Source organism: Pelophylax lessonae (assembly GCF_965119305.1).
Source record: "Pelophylax lessonae genome assembly, chromosome: 12".
NCBI lineage: Eukaryota > Metazoa > Chordata > Amphibia > Anura > Ranidae > Pelophylax > Pelophylax lessonae.
Genome location: NC_138779.1, coordinates 203714077 through 203738296, shown reverse-complemented (window position 1 = coordinate 203738296; position 24220 = coordinate 203714077). Strand labels below are relative to the sequence as shown.

Genomic DNA, 24220 nt, shown 5'->3' with positions numbered 1-24220 from the left:
AACAAATAGGCAAGCATATGAAAAAAAAAACTCTATACACAAAAAGTGGAGATAAGGAAGAGCAGTGACATCTGCAGACATCTACTGTGATTGGCTGTTGTGAGGATCACATGATTAGGTACAATGCTGATTGGTTCCAAGTCATAAGCCCGAGACTTGCAGCTATCGGTACACCATTTCACTGATGTAGCATAGATTAACATTCTGACAACATAGAAACTTTGACTGTGAACATAATGTATAAACAGAAAACGCTGTGCATTATGTTTAAATTTTTGCTATAATCAATGTAAAATTATTCCCAGGTGATGCTTGCTCTGCAGTGTTGCTATACAGGTGCATCTCATAAAATTAGAATACCATTAAAAAGTTAATTTATTTTAGTAATTCAATTCAAAAAGTGAAACTCATATATTTTATATAGATGTGTTACACACAGATATATTGCAAGCATTTCTTTGTTTTAATTTGTCTGATTTTGGCTTACAGCTAGTGAAAACCCCATATTCTGTATCTCAGAAAACTAGAATATTACATAAGACCAATAAAGATAAAAATAAAAAATTTTAACACAGAAATGTTAACTTACTAAAAAGTATGTCAATGTACAGTGGAGTATGCATTTAATACTTGGTCGGGGCTCCTGTTGAATGAATTACTGCATCAATGCGGTGTGGCATGGATGCGATCAGCCTGTGACACTGCTGAGATGTTATGGAAGCTCAGGTTTCTTTGATAGCAGCCTTTAGCTCATCTGCATTGTTGAGTCTGGTGTCTGTCATCTTCCTCTTGACAATACCCCCACAAATTCTCTATGGGGTTTAGGTCAGGCGAGTTTGCTGGCCAATTAAGCACAGTGATACCATGATAATTAAACCAGGTATTGGTAGTTTTGGCATTGTGGGCACTTACCAAGTCCTGCTGGAAAATTAAATCAGCATCGCCATAAAACTGGTCAGCAGAGAGAAGCATGGAGTGCTCTAGAATTTCCTGGTAGAGGACTGCACTGACTTTGGACTTGATAAAACACAGTGGACCAACACCAGGAGATGACATGGCTCCCCAAATGATAATGGACTGTGGAAACTTCACACTGCACCTCATGCAACTTGGATTCTGTGCCTCTCCACTCTTCCTCCAGAGCCTGGGACCTTGATTTCCAATGAAATGCAAAATTTACTTTCACCTGAAAAGAGGACTTTGGACCACCGGGCAACAGTCCAATCTTTTTTCTCCTTAGCTTAGGTAAGACGCTTCTGATGTCTCTGGTTCAGGAGTGGTTTGACACAAAGAATGCAACAGTTGTAGTCCATGCTCTGGATACATCTGTGTGTGGTGGCTCTTGAAGCACTGACACCAGTCATAGTCCACTCCTTGGGAATTTCCCCCAAATTCTTAAATGACCTTTGCTTCATAATCCTCTAAAATCTTATCCCTGTTGGTTGTGCACCTTTTTCTACCACACATTTTCATTCCATTCAACTTTCCAATGATATGCTTGTATGCAGCTCTCTGTGAACAGCCAGCTACTTTAGCTATGACCTTTTGTGACTTACCCTTCTTGTGGAGGGTGTTAATGACTGTCTTCTGGACAACCGTCATGTCAGCGGTCTTCTCTATGATTGTGTAACCTACTGAACCAAACTGAGAAACAATTTAAAGGCTCAGGAAACCTTTACAGGTGTTTTAAATTTATTAGCTGATTAGAGTGTGACACCATAAGTCTACAATATTGAACTTTTTCACAATATTCTAAGTTTCTGAGATACTGAATTTTGGGTTTTTACTAGCTGTAAGCCATAATCATAAAAATTAAAAGAAAGACATTTTTTGAAATATATCACTCTGTGTGTAATACATCTATAAAAAATATATGAGTTTTAATTGAATTACTAAAATAAATAACTTTTTAATGATATTCTAATTTTTATAGGATGCACCTGTAGTTGCTGTAATTCCAAGAGTGAATAACAGGTATATAAGGGCCCCGGCAGAAGGTCTGGCTACTCTACTTGGCATTTACTATGTGCTTATGCGTAATGTAAAAATAAACACGATGCATGTTAATTCATCTTAAAATACCTTTTTTTCTGCCATCACCCTTGTCTTTGTAGACTGGAATGTGTTTCTTAAGGTTCTTTTTCCTTTACTATTAACCCCTGTGACAAGGCCAATGGAATAATGAACTCAGTTAGTGATAGATGTGAAGACACCAATAAGAAAAAACACATGTCATTTGCATTAATATTAAATGTTTATAATATCACCAACATTTTTGTTATATGTTTTCTTTAAAACCCCTTTTAAATATTTTTGGGGTGTCTTTTGTTGTAGATTTCAATGAAAAACCTGTAATCTCAGACCCTGGAAAATTGACCGAAGGTAAAAAGGTGACGCTAACATGTGATGCACCGAGAGGCTGCCCCAACGCATTAATTACATGGCAGAATCAGACGGGAATATGGACTAATTCAACAAATCTGACATTTGTTCCAACTCGGAGACACCACCAAACTTCACTGACTTGTCAGATGACCTTCTCATCATTGAAGAGTTATACCCAAAATGAAATCACATTATCTGTTCAGTGTGAGTATAAAACATGAACTTGTGGTTGGAAAATATTGGAATACGATCACACCAACATCTAAAGTGTTTGAATGAAAGATACTTTTAACTCAGTTGAGAATTAGTACCAGAAAATAGACACAAGACTGTTTGGTCCTATGAGCACTGAGAATGACCATGGGTAACTCATTACTTACCTCCCCACTTCAATGAATCCTTATTGCTCCAATAACGGCCTCTACACTGACTTGCTTGGCAATCCACAACTACAGATTACTGTAGATGAATCACTCCCCAACTTAGAGGCTCTCTTTCTCTTTTACTACCGTGTTTCCCCAAAAATAAGCTGGGTCTTATATTAATTGTGGCACCAAAAGATACAGTAGGGCTTATTTTCAGGGTAGGTCTTATAATGTTCTGTCCCTCTCTTCCCTCCCTGTGTGCCAAGAATCCAGTGTGAACCTAGTTTACCGTAGTGTATATAAAATCCTAGGATGCACTTTATTAGTGTTTTATTTATGTCCAGTGTGTGTTTTTGTAATACAATAGTGTAAAATACCTTCATTACATCACTGCTGTGTCTCCCACTCTCTCCTGTCTTTCTCCTCTCATACCGTAGCTGTCAGAGGGGGATCTCAGCCCCTCCCCTCTGCAGTTTATACAGAAGCATCGGGTAGATTAGATTACAATAGTGTGAAATACCTTCTACATCGCCGCTCCGGGCTCAGCTGATCTGCTGCCCTCTTCTCCCCCACTGACAGTTGGGGGTCACGGAAGAGCCGATGTATCGAAGGTATTTCCCACAATTCTAATCGAATACTGGCACTTCTGTGTAAACTGCATGCAGAGGGGAGGGGCTGAGATCCCCCTCTGACAGCTACGGTATGAGAGGAGAAAGACAGAATCAGCTGAGAGCGGAGTGGCGATCCAAGGAAGGTATTTCACAGTATTATATTACAAAAACACACATTGGACATTATTTAAAACACTAATAAAGTGCATCCTAGGATTTTTCATACACTAAACTAGGGCTTATTTTCAGGGTAGGGCTTATATTGCAGCCCTCCCCAAAAATAACACTAGGTCTTACTTTCAGGGTAGGTCTTACTTTCGAGGAAACACGGTAGTCCATAGATATTATTCTCTTATTTATATTTCCACTGTATTTTCCTATTCTACATTATAATCCCAGCAGAGAAAAATGACACCATCATTGGCTTTACAAAGGCTGTAGAAGTTGGGCAATTATGTGTTTAATGTGTTAAATCTGTTAACATTTTAAGCTGTCTGTAATTTATAAGAAAAGGTTCTTAAACATACATTTATTTAGACAGTGAAGCCCTTTGCTGGTCCACACTTCTTGTAGGCTAGTTCAGGGCTTAAAGTGTTTGTTACCCCAGCATTTCTTATTCCTGATATTCGCTTGCTGTGCCATGTACAGTGCATTTGGAAAGTATTCAGAGCACTTCTTTTTTTCCACATTTTGTTATGTTAAAGCATTATTCCAAAATGGAATATATTCATTATTTTCCTCAAAATTCTACAAACAATACACCGTAATCACAACGTGAAAGTAGTTTGTTTAAAATCTTTGCGAATTGATTAAAAATAAAAGATGAAACAATCCCATGTACATAAATATTCACAGCCACATATGGGCAGTTTCTCCCATTCTTCTTTGCAGGACCTCTCAAGCTCAATCAGGTTGGATCTGGAAGATCTCTCCAGAGATGCTCAATCTGGTTCAAGTCTGGGCTCTGGCTGGGCCACTCAAGGACATTTACAGAGCTGTCCCATAGCCACTCCTTTGTTATCTTGGCTGTGTGCTTGGGGTCTTTGTCCTGTTGGAAGATGAACCTTCCCCCAGTCTGAGGTCCAGAGCGTTCTGGAGCAGCTTTTCATCAAGGATGTCTCTGTACATTGCTGCATTAATCTTTTCCTCGATCCTGACTAGTCTCGCAGATCCTGCTGCTGAAAAACATCCCCACAGCATGATACTGCCACGTCACCGCAGGAGAGCACACTGTGGTCAGTTCTCTAGCTATGCTGAGAACCAGGGCTGGCCCAAGACATTGTGCTACCTGGGTCCAAGAATGAAATGCTGCCCCCCACTACCCAAAAAAAAAAAAAAAAATACGCCCACCAAAAGACCCCCACCTCCTTTATTTTATATCATGATAATTAAAACTAAAATTAAATGTAGAAAGAAGTCAGATTTACATGCAAGAGCACATTGACTAAATGCAAAATAATATGGTATACCATTATGTTCAATTCCAAACCACAAACTCCAGACTTGTTTTGTTTTATATAGCTTTATTTACTGTATATAATTAGCTTAAATAGTTTAAATATATTGCAAAACAGTTTGTCATGAACAGACAAGAACAACAATATTGCACTCAACTATACTATATATCAATTGCCTTAAATCGGTGCTTTGCAAGATTTCTTGGCTGCAAATATAGACACTTCCTCTATATATAGAGATCACTTCCTCTAAGTGCTGCAAAGAGTAAATTGAGGATTGTTCCTCCCCACCTGCAATCACTGCTCAGTTTGCATTGCAGATATCTTAGGCCTCTTTCACACGGGCGCACTGCCCGACGGAGTCCGTTCTGCTCAGCAGGGGATCGATCCGCCCATCCCCGCTGAGCAGGTGGATGACAGCTCCGTCTCCGCTCTGTGTGTGGAGACAGAGCTGTCAGATCCCTGCTGTCCTCTATGGGGAGGTCGGGTGAGAACAGACTGCCTGTCTGTTCTCATCCAATCCCCTCCGATTCGATCCTCCAGGCGGATGGAAAATAGGGTTTCCATCCATCTGGATTTCACGAACAGGATCGTATCGGAGAGCAGCGGGTGTCAGCGGACATCCTCTGCCCCATAGGGATGCATGGAGCATCCGATCAGGTCCACCTGAAAAACTGACAGGCGGATCGGATTGGATCACCCGTGTGAAAGGGGCCTTAAGTTCCACTGGGACCCTTGATAGGTAAGCCTGTTTGGCTGTGGCATGCTTGAGTGTTGTGCAAAGGCACCTTGAGGGCCAAGCATGGCACAAGTGCTATAGATTGCTGACCCCTGCAGTAGAAGTATTTAAACTATTTATATACGGCTCTATAAAGCACTGTGTCTACATTTGCAGCCAAGAAGGCACATAAAGCACTGATTTGAGTTGATTGATATATAGTTAAGTGCAATATTGTTGTCCTTCTTGTCTGTTGTTTATGACAAACTGTTTTGCAATATATTTAAACGATTTAAGCTATTTATATAAAGAAAGCTATATAAAACAAAATAATACTGGAGTTTGTGGTTTCAAATTGAACATAATGGTATGTCATATCATTTTCCATACAGACAAGCTGCTGTTGCAAGTAAATCTGACTTCCTGATAAATGTAATTTTAGTTGTAATTTTCATGATATAAAATAATGGATGTGGGGCCTTTTGGTGGGCTTGATTTATATATTTATTTATTGGGGGGGGGGGGGGGGCACCGTTTCATTCTTGGACCCATTCTTGGACACAATAAGACAATATAAGACAAAATCTTGTTTGCCTTTTTCAATAGCTACACAGACTATGATCATACAAAAACACCTAAAGTCTTCTGCTATGTGGATTTACCCAACGTTCAACCATTTAGAGCAGAGGGTTCCAACCTGTGGCCCTCCAGATTTTGCAGGACTACATCTCCCATAAAACTCTGTCAGCTAATAGGCTGGAAAGGGGGTATGGGAGATGTAGTTCTGCAACATCTGGAGGGCCGCAGGTTGGACCCCCCCTAATTTAGTGTAGAATTAGCATTCATATGGCTCTGGGACATGTGTTCACGCTAATGACCACTGGATTTAAGGATCTCCCAGAAAACAGGTGAATGTCAGTTTGTTGAAAGGATAATTCTCAACGTAATAAAATAACACAGTTATTAAATTAAAATGCAAGCTCATAGGGAGATGCTTAGCTGCATTGAAGAGTGACTAAAACCATATTCTTTTATTGAGGCAGAAGGCCACTAATTTGAATAGTGCACTAATTGTACAAACTGAATGGATGGAAAAATGTTGGCTCTATCCCAAAGGGGATATCAGCGTCACCTACAGGACCAAGTGTCAGGGAGAGCACCGTGGATGTTGTGAACCCAGAAGCTGACTGCTGAGGGTTGATGGCTCAGAGAAGCAGCTACACAGGGTCGCAGGCAAGGTCCTGGACAGGGAGCTAGAGCATAAGATTCCCCCCAGGGTGTGGAGTCTAAGACCCAGCAGGTTTTCACTAGAGCCTCTGATGGTGAGGATAGACTTGGCTGCAGCTGACTCCAAGTTGCAGCCCCCAGGACCTCCCAGCTCACGCTCACAGGTATCTCTGATGGATGGAGAGGAAGCAGCAGTACAGGACCACAAGGGATAGTCAGAATAATAAGCCAAAGGTCAGGGCAACAAGCACACTGGGATGGTCAGAAGGACAGGCCAAAGGTCCTGGCAACAAGCAGAGATGGATGGTCAGGTGAACAAGCCAAAGTCGGTACACAGAGATCAGACATAGAGCATACAGTAAAAAACACTCAGGGAAGTCTTCACACAATTGTTGCTCGGACAAAGCTGGCTTGGTTAATATAGTGTTTCCTGTTAGAGGCTGGGGTGGAGGAGAGAAGATTGTTTAACCACTTAAGCCCCGGAGGATTTGGCCGCTAAAGGACCAGGGGTTTTTTTGCGTTTTTTTACTGCGTGACTTTAATGGACAATTGCGCGGTCGTGCGATGCTGTACCTAAACGAATTTGATGTCCTTTTTTCCCACAAACAGAGCTTTCTTTTAGTGGTATTTGATCACCTGTGCGATTTTTTGATCACGCGCTATAAATAAAAAAAGAGCGTAAATTTTGCAAAAATAACAATATTTTTCACATTTTTTATATGAAATTCCCCCAAAAAAAAAGTAAAAATCAAAATTTTTTAACATTTTTCGGCCAATTTGTTTTATGCTACCTATGTTTGGTAAAAAAAATCGCAAAAAGCGTATTTTGATTGGTTTGCGCAAAAGTTATCGCGTTTACTAACAAAGGGAAAGATTTTTGTCATTTTTGGTGTTTTTTTTTTTTAACGCGTAATGGCGGCGATCTGCGATTTTTTTTTCGGTACTGCGACATTGCGGCGGACAGATCGGACCCTTGACTGACATTTTTGACACTTTTGGGGGTACCAGTGACATTACTGCAGTAATCAGTGCTATACATATGCACTGTTACTGCAAAAATGACACTGGCAGGGAAGGGGTTAACTTTATTGGACAGGGAGGGGTTAAGTGTGTCCTAGGGACGTGATTCTAACTGTGTAGGGACATTCCTATTGGTGTAAAAGCAAAGATCAACCGTTCTACATAGTAGAACGGACAGATCTTCACTTTTACACAGGGAGAACTGACAGGCAGCTTGTTTACACAAGCCGCTCTGCCTTTCTCCCTTCACAGGAGCGATCGCAGTGTGACTGGCGGACATTGAGTCCGCCGGTCACACGCACTGACTTGTCTGTGAACGAGCCGCGGCGGGCGCGCGCCTCGGCGGGCGCGCGCCCGCCCGCGATAGGCTCGCAAGTCAGTGACAGGCGAGTGACGTACCGATACGTCACTCTGCCTGGCCGGGGCTGACCGCCGCAGTATATAGTCGTGCGGCGGTCGGCAACCGGTTAAACACATAGGTGTGAGAGCCGTGTCCCTAAAGCTGATACACAGACCAAAGAAATCAGCAGACAGTCAGGGCATGAAACATTACTGCAGATTTTTAATGACAGGGGAGGGAAAATAATTTTTTTTTAGAGATTTTTTTATGTAATAACAGTCATTACGCCCACAAACTAACAGTTATTTTATGGGAGCTGCTGCATTACGATATAACACAATTGGGACTGTATCAATCAAAAATATCAGTACAGTTGGCATGAACTTATACCCAAATCTGTAAAATAGTTTTTATTTACATACAGCTCACAGTAATCTGCACTGTTATACACTAATATGCTGCAGATTGCTGTAAATCGTATAGCCGTGGTGCTCTGTGATACACTGATATGCTGCAGATTAATGTGAGTTGTATTGTTGTGGAGCTCTGTTATACACCGATATGTTGTATATTATTGTCAGTTGTATTAATGTGGAGTTCTGTGATACACAGTGTGTCACAGTGCTCCACAGCAACATAACTCACAGTAATCTGCAGGGTATTAGTGCATGATACACTAATATGCTGCAGATTGCTGTGAGTTATATTACTGTGGAGAACTGTGATACACTGTGTATTGCTCCACAGCAATATGACTCACAGCAATCTGCAACATATCACATTTTTAAGGGGATGCATCGAGGAGGGGGGGGGGGTTAAGGGGCCGCATTGGGGGGGGGTTAGGGGGCTGCATTGTGGGGGGTTAGGAGGCTGCTTTGTGGGGGGGGGGGTAAGGGGCTGAATTGTGGTGGGGTTAAGGGACTGCATTGTGGGGGGGTAAAGGGGCTACTTTGTGGGGGGTTAAGGGGCATCTTTATTGGGGGGGTTAAGGTGCTGCTTTGTGGGGTTGGGGAGCTGCATTGTGGGGAGTTAGGAGGCTGCTTTGTGGGGGGGAGGGTTAAGGGGTTGCTTTGTAGGGGGGGTAAGGGGATGAATTGTGGGGGGGGTTAAGGGACTGCATTATGGGGTGGTAAAGGGGCTGCTTTGTGGGAGGGGGGTTAAGGGGCTTCTTTATAGGGGGTTAAGGGGCTGCTTTGTGGGGGTTAGGAAGCTGCTTTGTGTGGTATAGGGAGTAAAAACAAACAAAAGAAAACTGTAAAATAACAGTAAATAAATTTAACAGTTAAAAAATATCAGTAAAAACAGTAAATTAATGTAAATGTAAAATTTTGAAAATATTATATATACTGTTATCTTCTTCCATAACTCACCTTCGGACCGGTCCACCAAAACACCCAGTGTTTGTCCTCAGTCCTCCTGTCACTCATGCGTTTTCCATGGCTACGGCACTAGAAGATCCAGCCTGCCTTGTGTAAGATGGAGTGTTCTGATGTCATTGTGTACACCACTATCACGCGAGGGATGTTCCTTAGAGGAGACGCTTCACCTCCTCATACTCATGAGTTTGCACTGCGGGCGGCAGTATGAGGTGGGAAAATGCTGCCCGTAATGCGCCGCAAACTGATGACACACAAAACTGCTGGAAAAAAATCTTGCCCGTAAATTTTCCGCCCCTCTAAAAGTGCCGTATTGGTTCACTGGACCCAGCGGGACCCCATAGTAGGGCCGGCCCTGCTGGGAACTTAGCCTGCCCTCCTCCAATGATCAGACTTGTTCTGACACCCATCCCCCCCCCACACACACACACAGCCATTCACTGGAAAGCTCAGTGTACTGTTGCTTCTCCTCCCACCAGCTCTTATGCAGCTGAGAACAGAGGGAATGTGATCACTTATACAAAAGGGCAAAAAGGTATTTTTAATGTTTTTTCATATCTATGCAAAAATGTTTTACCTTTCATTTCTATTTTAAACTGAATGTGTTGTTTAACAAGGAGAAAGTTTAAAATCACTTTAAAGTCAATCTATCACTATTATAAAATACAAAACAGAAGGTACCATGTCAATGTTGCCTATTTTCATTCTCTTCAAGAGATATGCGGCCTAAACATCTTCCAAAACACTTCCAGGTGCATCAAACACTTAAAGCTGTTTGGTTCCTTCCCTAAATCATTATTTAGTCCTTCAGACATGCAGGAGTTGGAGAAAGGAACCGCAGCATGTAGAGGAGTACCAGGCATCCAACACTTCTGGAAGTGGCAGATGCTAAAAAATATTCGCCTACATGGGAGTGGTAACAGTTAATAATTTTCTTCCTTTGGTTTAAGGTTTTAAATTGGTGACAAATTCAGTTTAAATTGTGCTATGATAGCCACAGAATGATAAGTTGAGTTACACAACACATGAATGTTTTGTATCAATGTATATTGGTTTATTTTTATTTCTGTTTATTTTACAGATCCACCTTCCATTTTTATTACCAATGAAAACCCAGGTATCGTCAAAACATTTTATATATTTTATCACAATAACTCAACTTGTAAAAAAGAACAGTTGTCTTCAGTATTTGGAAGACTAAACCATAGGTCATTCCACACAAATGCAATATTTCATTTCTAGGTTGAGTCTGGTGAGTTACAGCTGGGTTTTATGGACAAAAAAGAATAAAAAATGAATCTAGTGCAAACAGAACCATAACAACTAGGGATCGACCGATTATCGGCAAAGCCAATATATTGGGGACCAATATGCACTTTCCCTGATATATCGGAATCAGCCACCAAGGTTACCAATATTGTCGATATTTTGGGAAAGTGCTTGTACCGGAGTGATGCCTGCAGCTAGAGGCATCACCCCGGTTTCTGCGTCCATAGCTGACGGTCGGCTGTCTTGTAATGACAACCGATGCCGCTGAGAAGTCACTCGGCTGTCATTATAAGGAGCGGAAAGGGACATTAGGGACATCCCCCCCCCTCCCGCCGCCTTCCGCAGCTCGCCCGGGTCTCCCATCCCACCGTGGGACCCAGGCAACCAGCCTGCACGGCCGCCGAAGACCCGATCAAAGCCACATTCATCTCTGATCGGGTCTCCATGTAAAAATCCGGAAGTGATGTAATGACATCACTCCCGGGTACTCGGCGCCAGATTTTAAAAAATGACAGCATTCAAAACAGCCGTTTTGAATGCTTTTAGGTGCAGAGGAGGGGTTTGGGGTCTTTTAGACTCCCAGACCCCTCCACAAGAGTACCTGTCAAGTGATAAAAAAAAAAAGTTTATTAAATGTACAAACAGTGTTGGGGTAGTTACTCAAAAAATGTAACTAGTTACTAGTTATTTCTGTAAATTGTAATGAGATTACTTTACTAGTTACTGCATTTGAAAAGTAACTTCTCTACTTATTACTTTACTTTCCTCTTTCTTAATTGACCGTGTAGAAGAAGATACATGACACTCTTTCTGCATAGAGTTTATTGTATAAACACAGGCTTTGGGAAACATGAGAACAAAACCCGAAAAAACAGAATAAAACATAAAGTGCAACAAAAAGTCATAAACTTCATCCCTCTCTATTCTTCGAAATAACGATTGTATCGCACGGCTTGGGTAACGCAGGAAAGCGCGTTCCTATAGCCTAGTAAAGTAGTGTAGTTACCTCCTATAGCCTAGTAAAGTAGTGTAGTTACCAATATTTGTATTGTAACTAGTTACATTACTTAGTTACCAAAAAAAGTAATGTAGTTACTGTAATCAGTTACTTTGTAACTAGTTACCCATAACACTGTGTACAAAAATATCAGCCAATATCGGCCGATACCGATATTCAATGGCCAAATTATCGGTATCGGTAACGGCAACGGCAACAAAAAAACAATATCGGTCGATCACTAATAACAACCATTATTTTGCTTGCAATGATGAGTTCTAATAAGTCAAAAGTACAATGACGCTTATATATATAAAAAGCCATTATACATTAGCTTATAGGAAAAATGTTGGGTACATACTTGCAGAGACAAATGTATAGTCACCATCAGGAAACCCGTCCATAGAAATACCACGCAGCCATCATTAGAGTGTTTGTTGTTTGGAAGCCGTCACAAAGAGGCTTCAGGAGGATATCAGTAGTGTTGAGATGTAACAAAGGGTGATGAAAGTGATAACAAGCATTTAAACAAAGAAAAAAAGTTTAAGAGACTAAATTAGTTTTCATTTTTATTTTTTTTATTTCATTTAATTATAAATATGAAATGGTACATACACATATTTTGTATCTTCCAGGAAGCCAGCACTTGGTGCTGTCAGTTCTTTTTCACATTTTCCATTGTCTACTTATCTCTTGTAGACGGAAGCTAGTTCCAGTTGTCTACAGAGTTCAGTAGCTCAAGCTGCAATTTTTGCACAAGTAAAAGAATAAGAGCAGGGACTCCTGGGGAAAAAAGTTACTTTAAAAAATGTTTTCTTGCCAGGAGGATTTGTTTAAAGAAACACTGTTAGTTTGACCATTCAGGGTGACTGTTGGTACTCCCTTCTTCAGCAATTCACCTGCCATGTCTTCATCTAGCTTAATTGGCACATAATACCGGTGCTTCCAGGTAAGGGTTGAGCAAGGGACTGCCTTCCATGTGTTCAGGTCTAGAGCCAATCAATAGCCTCAAGCACTGTCACATGATGAGGGCAATGACATCACCCCTTCCTATAGACTCTAATAACTGGAAGTTTGGTGCCGACAGTGATAGATGAAGGAGCGTTTGGGGATTATTGGAGAGGTAACTATCTGTGGAACGAAGAGGGTTCACAGACATGTCAGTGACTCTTTAATAATTACATTTTTTGTCTGTCTTACAGAAATGCAAAACCTGACCATTGCCAACCACACCACATATCAGGAAGTGACAGTACAAGAAGGAACCTCATTGGCTCTGAAATGTTGGGTGGACAGTAACCCAGGAGCTCAGGTGACCTGGATGAAGGGAGAGAAGAATGTGCTCAGCAAGGGCAACGGGAGTGAGCTAATGCTCCATCTAATCAATATAACAGCCAGTGAGGCAGATGAATATCACTGCTTGGCTCACAATAATCTTGGGGCCGTTAATAAAACCTTCAATATCATTGTGAAATGTAAGTAAATGTGCTGTTGTCTGTTTTTGTTCAATTTGAAGTCCAGCAAGGAAACCTTTCCCACCACCACCACCATCACCACCACCATCACCACCACCATCACCACCACCATACAGAAGTGCAAAATACACATAATATATATTACAAACATTACAGAATTTATTTGTTAAGCTTTCACAAAATGTTGACACTTGCAAAGCAATTTTTTTATAAATCGTTCCCGTAAACTAGTTGGTTTTTTTATAATTTCACTTACTGTTTCTTTTTCATGAATATTGTTTGAATTGGTGTTTTTTATCTTTTCTTTTTTAATCTTCCTTTACTTCTGCTTTAATGACTAGTATTTTTGTATTTGGGATTCAGTAGAAAATATAGTGTGGAATTCCCATTCTACTAATATTTTCTAGATGTGTTTTTTATTGTAGCGGGTATTACAAATTATCTTGCGATTGCTGGGATTGCTGGCGGAGTTGGAATCGCTGCCCTCCTGTTGGTTGCTGTTACAGTGGCGCTCCTGTTAAGTAGCAGGTGAGACAATATTTTAACTGGGACATTCACCTTTATTCGGCAAAATAAACTGCAGTAACCAATCAAAAGCTACCTCAAGCATTTGTGTTGAAGTAATAGGGTTGCACCATTTGCTACTTTTTAAATATGCAGGGATGAACTAAAGACGACAAACAGCAATTATGATTTATTTATGTTACTTGGTTTAGTCAAAGGTTAATGATTATCTTAGAAATAAAAGTAAATATCTTGTAACACATCTTACCAGGTTGATGAAATTCCTTCAAAGTCAGGAGGATAGAAACAGGGTTTTCATACAACCCGTACCTTCAATAGAAGGTTATCTGATGTGTGTGTGACAGTGCTGGATGGTCTGGCATAGATGGAAGCACCATGGGCTTGGTTCTCCTTTAGGGGGGCTTGTACCCAATAAATTTGTGGTGTAGGTGAACCCTAGTAAGGTCTCAGGCTGTTGCCTCTCTGAAATTGGTGGAAAAGATGCTCCGCAGAGTACTTTTAGATGAGTGTAGCGATGCATTTAGTATAAAAGCATTTAGTACCATTTGAAGGTATATTTATGGAAGTTGACAGTTCACAGGTAACGGCTAAAGCCAACGCGTTTCAGGGAAGTGCCTCTCCCTTCATCAGGGCTGTAATGATGGATGTGATTGCAGCAGACCTGGAACACAGATGTGGCTGGGTATGAGGTCCTTTAAAAGTTGTCAAATGGCCATCAACATCTCACATCTTCTGTCATCAATTTCAAATTCTAATGCCAACATCCACCAAACGACATGCTGCTATTCTGCAATATGATGGCTTTTAACAGACCTCATATCTAGCTGCTTCTCTGTTCCAGGTCTGTTCCAATTACATTTTTAAAAAGAATGTTAGGAAGAATGTTCACAAAATGGAAATTATAAGCAAATTTGACAAGATTGGTCTCCAAGGCCACAAAAAGGCATAACAAATTGTTTGCAATTTTTATTTATTTATTTTAATTCAATTAAATTACAGAAAACTGAGAGACAATAAAAAATATTACCAGCCATGGGGAAATATTCTGTATCGTCTTATTACAGAGACATAGCATAGATAATCTTTGGTCGATCAGGTGCTTTGTAGAGTAATACAGAAAACTTGCTGTTTTTATTCATCCATGTTACGAAAAAGAAAATCTTTCCATTGGATCGGACCATCCTATAAAATTCAGCTTTGGAATTAAACAAGTAAAACAACAAGAAACAAATGACCAAGGGAGAGGGAAGGGAGGAACAAACCAAGGAAATTAGGATTGAAAGTTCCTAGAGTTGTAGAGGGACAAAAGGGGTGCAGGGAGTCTGGGACAAAAGGGGTGCAGGGAGTCCTCAACAAGGTATGTGTGAAAGAAATGAGTGAGGATCAGACAACAACATGACTATACTGTTCAAACCTAATAAAAGGGAGGGTAGTAGAGAAAGAGAAAAAAAAGGGGGCAGGAAAGAGGGGAGAGACCAAAATGGAAAAAAGGAAAATGGGGGTCACCAGGGAATCAAAGCAAATATACCATCTCCACAGAGTCAGTACATCCACTCAAGCCATCGACCTCTGCCTTTTTTAGAATACATGAACATATGCCAATGTTGCTATGCCACACACAACAAATGTTTCTACAAGGTACACATCCCATTCAATTGTAATTTGTTTAACTCTTAGGATGAAGAACACTAAGAAAAAAAATAATGACCACCAACCAGACCCCTTTTATGGAAACACAGACCTGAACTCCACTGAATTTGCCATCAAAGCTAATGAGGTGAAGGTAATGTAATTAATTTAAAAATAAACTTGCATTAAGGAACATTTATAAATGTCTTTTAGGCATATTGTTTTAGATTTTAATTTTTAAGAAGCAGATAGACATATTGTTTTAGATTTTAATTTTTAAGAAGCAGATTTTATTTATGTTAGTGCAAAGAAATAAAAAAGGAATTAAAAAAAATACAATCATTTTTAAAATAGTATTCACAAAAGGTCAAAATAAAATAAGTGCAAATGTATATTAAATACAATACATTCAATTGTGAAAATCATTCCGCAGTGCAGTCTAATCTCCACGTGTTTCACTCCCAAGGAATTTAGCAAAAAAGGTGATTATCCACAGATACAACCCCAGTAGAAATAGACTCACCAAACTGAGATGACCAGTTAACTGAATAAGGTGGTCACACAAGCACTGTTGTTAAATTCACTGCTGGTTTCCTTCCTCAACAGTCTTCAGCTTATATTACCTTCTTAAATATTTGAGGTAGAAAGTGGGGATCATAGGGGATCAAAGTATACTGTGGGAATCAAACACAGTGCTTCACCCAGCACTAAGGATAAAAGGCTCAGCATTGTACAGGAGGAGGCACCACTCATCCCAACCACAATTTGCTTTGAATTTGTAAAGGGTATATTCATATATTTTTTTTTTTTTTCTATTCGTAGGACCTAAAGTACAGTACTGAACCGGAGAACCTTTATATGAATTTTGACGAAGAGTCTGTTTATGCAAACACATGAGTTTTCCTGAAGATATCTCAAAAATGCTTAGGTTTACATTGCGATCCTCATATATAGGGTCCAGTGCTTGGTGTCTGTCAAAGATACTATCTGACAACTAGCATGCTCTAAGTAAGGAGCTCTACTTGGTTTCTACATTGACAATTGTTAAGCCTCTATAGATCCTTCCCTCAAGGCTGAAACTTGCATCGCCCATTGATGGCTTTTGAACAACTTTGTACTCAGTAGTCCCAACGGCCTTCACACACTATTTCTACAAAATATTAACTTTTCATTAGTAAATCTGCCACCCCGTTGTCTTTTCAAATTTAATGTGAGTCAGATTGTGATGCGCATTTCTCTACAAAGGAATGGAAAAAAGTGTTCTTCCTTACTCACTCTTGTAAAGCACAAGAGTGTAATTGTAAAACCTTAACGAGGTGGTACAAGGGCCCCCCTTGGTTTTTTTTTTTTTTCCAGACCATCTCAATTCCTTACCTCACCTAATATCTGATGGCATTCCTCCAACTTAAAAGCACTTATATTTATATTTAGCGGAGCTGCCTGCTCATCAAATTATGGGACACAATTTCTAACATCTATAATAAACATTATCATGCAAATAACCCACAAGCAACACTGTTATCCATTTTTGCAGGCACAATGAGATCTGTGAAACAGATTGTTCTGAGAGTTTTCCTAATAGCTGCCAGACAATTTATTCCACAACACTGTAAGTCACAAGTAATTCCTACCTTGGCGGTGTGGTTCAAGACTTTGAGTGAAATTATGCGAATGGAATGATTACTTGCTCAAAAGAGGGATAAAACTAAGCAGTTTTGTTTCAAAACGTGGATTTCTTGGTTGGTCTTTATTGAAACAACTAAATTCAATGGCTACCTTACCTAAAGACCTGTCCTTTTGCTTAGTTAGGTTAAGTATGCATTTGTTTGTGGGTTAAATCCTTTCTTCACTCTCTTTCCATTTCTTTTTCTCTCTATTTCTTTTCCTTCTATTCTTAATTTTCAATTCACCACTCTTTTTTATGTTTCAAAATCACAAGATAATTGTGTCTTTTTATTTCTTGCTGTTCATGTCCTGGTATCTTCATATAATACATTTTTCAGATTGTACGTCTCAGCTTTTATACATTACTGTTTAGACAAAAATTGTATTCATATCATTTTGTACAGATTGTATCTATACTTATACTTTGTTCATATCAGTGCTTAATAAAGAGACAAAGATACTATCTGTATGCAGTGTGTGGGTTTTCTCTAGTTCTGTCTGCATCCGTCTGGACTTGTTCTATGTGTCCTTCACAAACCAAAAACAGATGGTTAAAGAATGTGTAAATCCGACATTTCATATTCACACCCCTAACGATGTCATTGATGAGGAAACATGTAGGGTGGAGTCACGGCGGGTGATGTCATAGTAGCACTGGACGTAGTGGCCATCTTGTTGCTTTGAAACTTTTCTATTACAATGCAGATTTACAATATGTCACAAAAGTGAGTACACCCCTCACATTTTTTTAAAATATTTTATTATACCTTTTCATGTGACAACACTGAAGAAATGACACTTTGCAACAATGTAAAGTAGTGAGTGTACAGCTTGTATAACAGTGTAAATTTGCTCTGGTAGCCTTTGATTGGCTACCACAGTGATCAGTCACTATGCAGCCTGCTCTTTGCTCTTGTATTTCTCTCTCTGTGTGAATGGAGAGGAAATATACACTGTATCTTTCTCTCTCCTTGCAGAGAGAAAAAAAAAGTGTGTGTAAAAAAATAAATAAATCATAAAAAAAATATAAAAAACAAAAAAATACCTAGATTGAGGTTTGATCTAGGTCAGTGCCAGGGTTAGTGTTTGGGTCAAGTCAGGGTCAAAGGTCAAGGTCGAAGTTTAGGGTCAGTATATTTAAAACAGGATTTTTAAAAAAAAATAGCATCAGTGTCAGTTAGTGTCAGTAGGTTTTAGGTAGGACCAAAAAAAAAAGAAACAAAATGCGCACTATTGTTTCTAGGCTGTACTACGGGTACAAACAACAAATAACATAAACATATGTGTTATTGCTGCAATCATAAGGAGCATGCTAATTTATTTTGGATTGTTCCTAAGAACTAGGTGCTAGGTTATGGTAGTAACAAGAAATATACAGCTGCATTAAAAACAACATTTTTTTTAGTATTTTGGGCCAGTTTGTCATTGATAATAATAATAATAATAATGAAAAAACATATTCATAACCATTTACTACCAAATAAAGGCTCAATTTGTCCTGAAAAGAAAATAGGTTTAATCCACCTGGATGCACAAGGTAGTTGCGATGATATGTATGGTTTTACTAGCTCATGTCAAAGTTGCAAAATAGGGCTTAGGCATTAAGATTTGTTTAACCTTTAGGCTTAAAGGGGTTAATCATGGTGTTATTTCCTTTAACTACACTGTTATCACTTAACATGTTCTATGACCTAAAATTCTATGGTAATGTCTCTATCAAACTGTTTTATTCTTTGTGAAAAAAAAAAAAAAAGCAGATTGCAAAAGAAGAAAGGCATTCAGAAGTAATTTACAGTAAATGTCATGACACCCTCTATTTTGTGCTTCCTGTAAAAATCGCAGAATGACATTAAGAATATCTTTCGACCAGTAGAGGTGATAACGTGGTGTGACCGCACAACAGAAGACACAAATAACCACATTGATCACACTGAGTACAGTAAGCTGATATATTTAAATGTAATGTATAACATACTGAGAGCGTAGTCAAAACAACATTTTGACCTAAGTCTTGAGAATAGTGATTGCACTGCAGTGTATTGAAATTTGCTTGATGAAATGCTTCATCTTTGGAGATCAGAGATATCCCAGTTCGAACAGTTTGTATGTAATCTGGAGATCTGTCCTTTATTTTGTCTGTATTGGAAATAAAATGGTACAAATTTCCCCTTTGATAACAAATTGTTTCCTTTTTTTTTGTTATTGTAATAACAAGTTATAAATTATTGTAAAAATAAAATGCACTTCAGTGGAAACTTTTGCTTGAATTCTGAAATTCCTTTTTCTTTTCTTTTTTCCTTTCCCTTTAATTTTTTTCCTATCTTTTCTATTTTTTTTCTTTTTCTGTTCCCTGTAACAAAATATTTGTAGGGAAAAAAAGTAAAATAATCAATAAAGAAGAGGATAGAGAGTATATATCCTCGTATATAACAGTTTTATCAACATATGTTGCAAAGCATACAGAATATTGTTTAGTAAAGGAAAATAGTTCTGCAATTTTTTTTTTTTTTTTTGTATTAGGTATTAACATTGCATTATGAAATTTCTTTTCTTTTCTTTGCTTTTCTTTTCTTTTTTCTTTTCCCTTTATTTTTTTCCTCCCTTTTCTATTTTTTTTTCTTTTTCTGTTACCTGTAACAAAATATTTTTAGGGAAAAAAAAGTTAAATAATTAATAAAGAGCAGGATAGAGAGTATATATCTTTGTATATAACAGTTTTATCAACATATGTTGCAAAGCATACAGAATATTGTTTAGTAAAAGAAAAGAGTTCTGCAATGTTTTTCTTTGTATTAGGTATTACCATTGCATTATGAAATTCCTTTTCTTTTCTTTTCTTTTCTTTTCTTTACTTTTCTGTTCTTTTTTCTTTTCCCTTTAATTGTTTTTTGCTCTCTTTTCTATTTTTTTTTTCTTTTTCTGTTCCTTTTAACAAAATATTTGTAGGGGAAAAAAAGGTAAAATAATCAATAAAGAAGAGGATAGAGAGTATATATCCTCGTATATAACAGTTTTATCAACATATGTTGCAAAGCATACAGAATATTGTTTAGTAAAAGAAAAGAGTTCTGCAATTATTTTCTTTCTGTTAGGTATTAACATTGCATTATGAAATTCCTTTTTTTTTTTCTTTACTTTTCTTTTCTCTTTATTTTTTTCCCTCCCTTTTCAATTTTTTTTCTTTTTCTGTTCCCTGTAACAAAATATGTTAAGGGAAAAAAAAGTTAAATAACCAATAAAGAAGAGGATAGAGAGTATATATCCTCGTATATAACAGTTTTATCAACATATGTTGCAAAGCATACAGAATATTGTTTAGTAAAAGAAAAGAGTTCTGCAATTTTTTTCTTTCTGTTAGGTATTAACATTGCATTATGACATTCCTTTTCTTTTCTTTTCTTTTTTCTTTTCCCTTTAATTTTTTTCCCTATCTTTTCTATTTTTTTTCTTTTTCTGTTCCCTGTAACAAAATATTTGTAGGGGAAAAAAAAGGTAAAATAATCAATAAAAAAGAGGATAGAGAGTATATATCCTCGTATATAACAGTTTTATCAACATATGTTGTAAAGCATACAGAATATTGTTTAGTAAAAGAAAAGAGTTCTGCAATGTTTTTCTTTGTATTAGGTATTACCATTGCATTATGAAATTCCTTTTCTTTTCTTTTCTTTTCTTTACTTTTCTGTTCTTTTTTCTTTTCCCTTTAATTGTTTTTTGCTCTCTTTTCTATTTTTTTTTCTTTTTCTGTTCCTTTTAACAAAATATTTGTAGGGAAAAAAAAGGTAAAATAATCAATAAAGAAGAGGATAGAGAGTATATATCCTCGTATATAACAGTTTTATCAACATATGTTGCAAAGCATACAGAATATTGTTTAGTAAAAGAAAAGAGTTCTGCAATTATTTTCTTTCTGTTAGGTATTAACATTGCATTATGAAATTCATTTTCTTTTCTTTTCTTTTCTTTTCTCTTTATTTTTTTCCCTCCCTTTTCAATTTTTTTTCTTTTTCTGTTCCCTGTAACAAAATACGTTTAGGGAAAAAAAAGTTAAATAATCAATAAAGAAGAAGATAGAGAGTATATCCCTGTATATAACAGTTTTATCAACATATGTTGCAAAGCATACAGAATATTGTTTAGTAAAAGAAAAGAGTTCTGCAATTTTTTTCTTTCTGTTAGGTATTAACATTGCATTACGAAATTCCTTTTCTTTTCTTTTTTCTTTTCCCTTTAATATTTTTCCCTATCTTTTCTATTTTTTTTCTTTTTATGTTCCCTGTAATAAAATATGTTTAGGGAAAAAAAAGTTAAATAATCAATAAAGAAGAGGATAGAGAGTATATATCCTTGTATATAACAGTTTTATCAACATATATTGAAAAGCATACAGAATATTTAGTAAAGGAAAATAGTTCTGCCATTTTTTTATGTATTTGGTATTAACATTGCATTATGAAATTCCTTTTCTTTTCTTTTCTTTTCTTTTCTTTGCCTTTCTTTTCTTTTTTCTTTTCCCTTTATTTTTTTTCCTCCCTTTTCTATTTTTTTTTTCTTTTTCTGTTACCTGTAACAAAATATTTTTAGGGAAAAAAAGTTAAATAATTAATAAAGAGGAGGATAGAGAGTATATATCCTTGTATATAACAGTTTTATCAACATATGTTGCAAAGCATACAGAATATTGTTTAGAAAAAGAAAAGAGTTCTGCAATGTTTTTCTTTGTATTAGGTATTACCATTGCATTATGAAATTCCTTTTCTTTTCTTTTCTTTTCTTTACTTTTCTGTTCTTTTTTCTTTTCCCTTTAATTGTTTTTTGCTCTCTTTTCTATATAAAATTACCGTGTAATATAGGCCCTTACCCCTGTGAGGGATTTACAAAAACAAAATGACAGAAAAAGATGGGGCTTTGCGGGCCAGTGGGAGTAGAAGGATCAGACAAAGAACCGTTTATAAAACCAAAATTGCATTTTATTTGTATAAAGACCAATAAAACTAAGCATGGACTACCATGCATGTATGATAACAAAGGACTGACATAACATACAATGATAAAATCAAACAATTAACGTCACTACTTATAGAGAAGCATATCCCCAGAAGGGGTTGTAACCAAAATCTGTATAAGGTGGAAATTGGGTCTCAAGCTGGATTCGGTCACGGTAGGTCCCCAGCAAGCCGACGCGTTTCGCTCAAGGCTTCCTCAGGGCCTGAGAGACCATAACAGACCGATGTTTTCTATGAACAACATAAAAGCATAATGAAATGAGTGCCAGTCAATCATAAATTCCATGATATATCATACATAATAACATTATATTTCAATTATTACATAGGTATATTTGGTTTTAGTTTTTGTACTGACCCTTCTTGATAGTGACTTGTGCTAGGCGACAAAGCTGTAGCGATACTAATGCTGCTTGGAGCTATATTGCTTCGGTATTTATCATAACAGACATCAAAAATGTATTTCTTGCATAGGATCCAATGTATTACGTCCCAGATTGTGTTGCCAGGGGCAAGGCTGTAAACCAAAATGCCAATAGATATATATATGTGTCTACCGTATGATTTCGATTTTCATATGTTTGTAATCTCATAACCAACCTTTTTTGGCTATCCCCCTTATGAACTTTTTGGAGTGAGTCCCAACTCACAAGATGAAGGTCCTCTCCTTGATATATTCGCCCTTATATATATATTCACTCCTAGATATAATAGATCTATGAACATGAGAGCATGGGTTATTCTTTATCAGTGGAAGAGGGAAGAGAACTAGTGAGGATAGCTATTGGTTGAGTGGAGACAGTTAGATGGATAGACTAATGATTTGATGGTAGTATCAAAAATATATGTAATATAATATAATAGTAAAGTCAAAGTGTTCACACCCACCTAGTATTGTGTTACATGGCTTGAATAGGATAGGCAGCACCTTTCTTTCTGTAGTTCAGAGATATAGTGTATATTTCCCCAGTTACAGGGTCCTTGATGGCAACACAACTGACCTAGAAGGAGGACCGGGATTGTGCATATAGAGAGTTGTTAATATTAAAGGCCACAGTGCCATATAACATGGTTAATGGGGGGAGGTTTATGTATGCTAGGAAAAAGATAAGGAAGCTGCATAGACGCATACATACCTTTCCTCAGTCTAAGGTAGACTCCAGGCAGGAAAGGGAGACATGCATACAATTTCAGCTATATGGACAATATGGTCCTGGGCTGTATAAGCCCTGAAAGAGATAATTATAGGAGTTAATGTCAGATCTATAAGTCCTCCAGTCTATATTACATAGAATGCAGTCCTACGAGCACCTATCCATCCTTCCATTACGGGGTTAGCATTACTTACCTCTATGTCTGGTTCACTTAGCAGCCTGCCTGTTTGCCTCCACACTGTTAATCCTATATATAGGGGGAAGAAACGCCCACATTAAAGCGCATTGGCGCCCAATTCGGGGCAGTTCATGTGGAACTGCTTACTACATAATTGCGGTCGGCAGTGACGCTGCCTGACCGCATCACTTCCGGTCGCTCCGGAAGTGAGGACACACTCTCCTCTGCCCAGGACTAGGCCGGCGATGGCGCCGCGCATCCACATCACTTCCGGTCGCGCCGGAAGTGAGGTCGTTACCTTAAAGGAAGTGTTGACCAACTCTGGACCCGCCCGGATGCCAGAATCCAGCATCCGATTGGATGAAATCATATTAAGGGCTGCGTTATTTTGTTGCTCAAGCTCCATCTAGTGGAATAATAGTAAAATACCTTGGCAATATTCCTACCTCCTGGAAACCTGCAGAAGACCAAACATCGGTCCAATAGTGCGAGGCCACATATATATAATTGGCATATCGGGGTATATAATAATCCCAGGCAGTGCAGTATCAGATGGTTATTTTGATCGTTCCAACACAGCATATGCTACAACAGTGTCACCTTACAAGTCATCTATTATATAGCACAAAATACATATATGTGTTACGTCACTCTATATATACAGAATCATTACTTTATTGCGGTATCCATATAGGATCCATTCTTAATTTACTATTCTATTCTATATCTACTTGACAGTCCCTATTCCAATGGAAAATCTTCATCTGTCCCTCATAGTGATGCAAGGAAAAGGACTCCCTGGGGGGAGAAAAAGAAAAGAGGA

At 38.1% G+C, this 24220-nt stretch overlaps 1 protein-coding gene across 1 annotated transcript in view; it reads left to right on the top strand.

Moving 5' to 3' along the window:
- Positions 1 to 24220, top strand: part of LOC309568990 (sialic acid-binding Ig-like lectin 10) — a gene marked incomplete at its 3' end in the record, with an annotated part of 259234 nt that overhangs the window by 47426 nt on the left and 187588 nt on the right. The window contains 2 exon segments of the mRNA XM_082274753.1: positions 2335 to 2593; positions 12930 to 13239. Coding sequence (XP_082130879.1) covers positions 2335 to 2593; positions 12930 to 13239 — 569 coding nt within the window.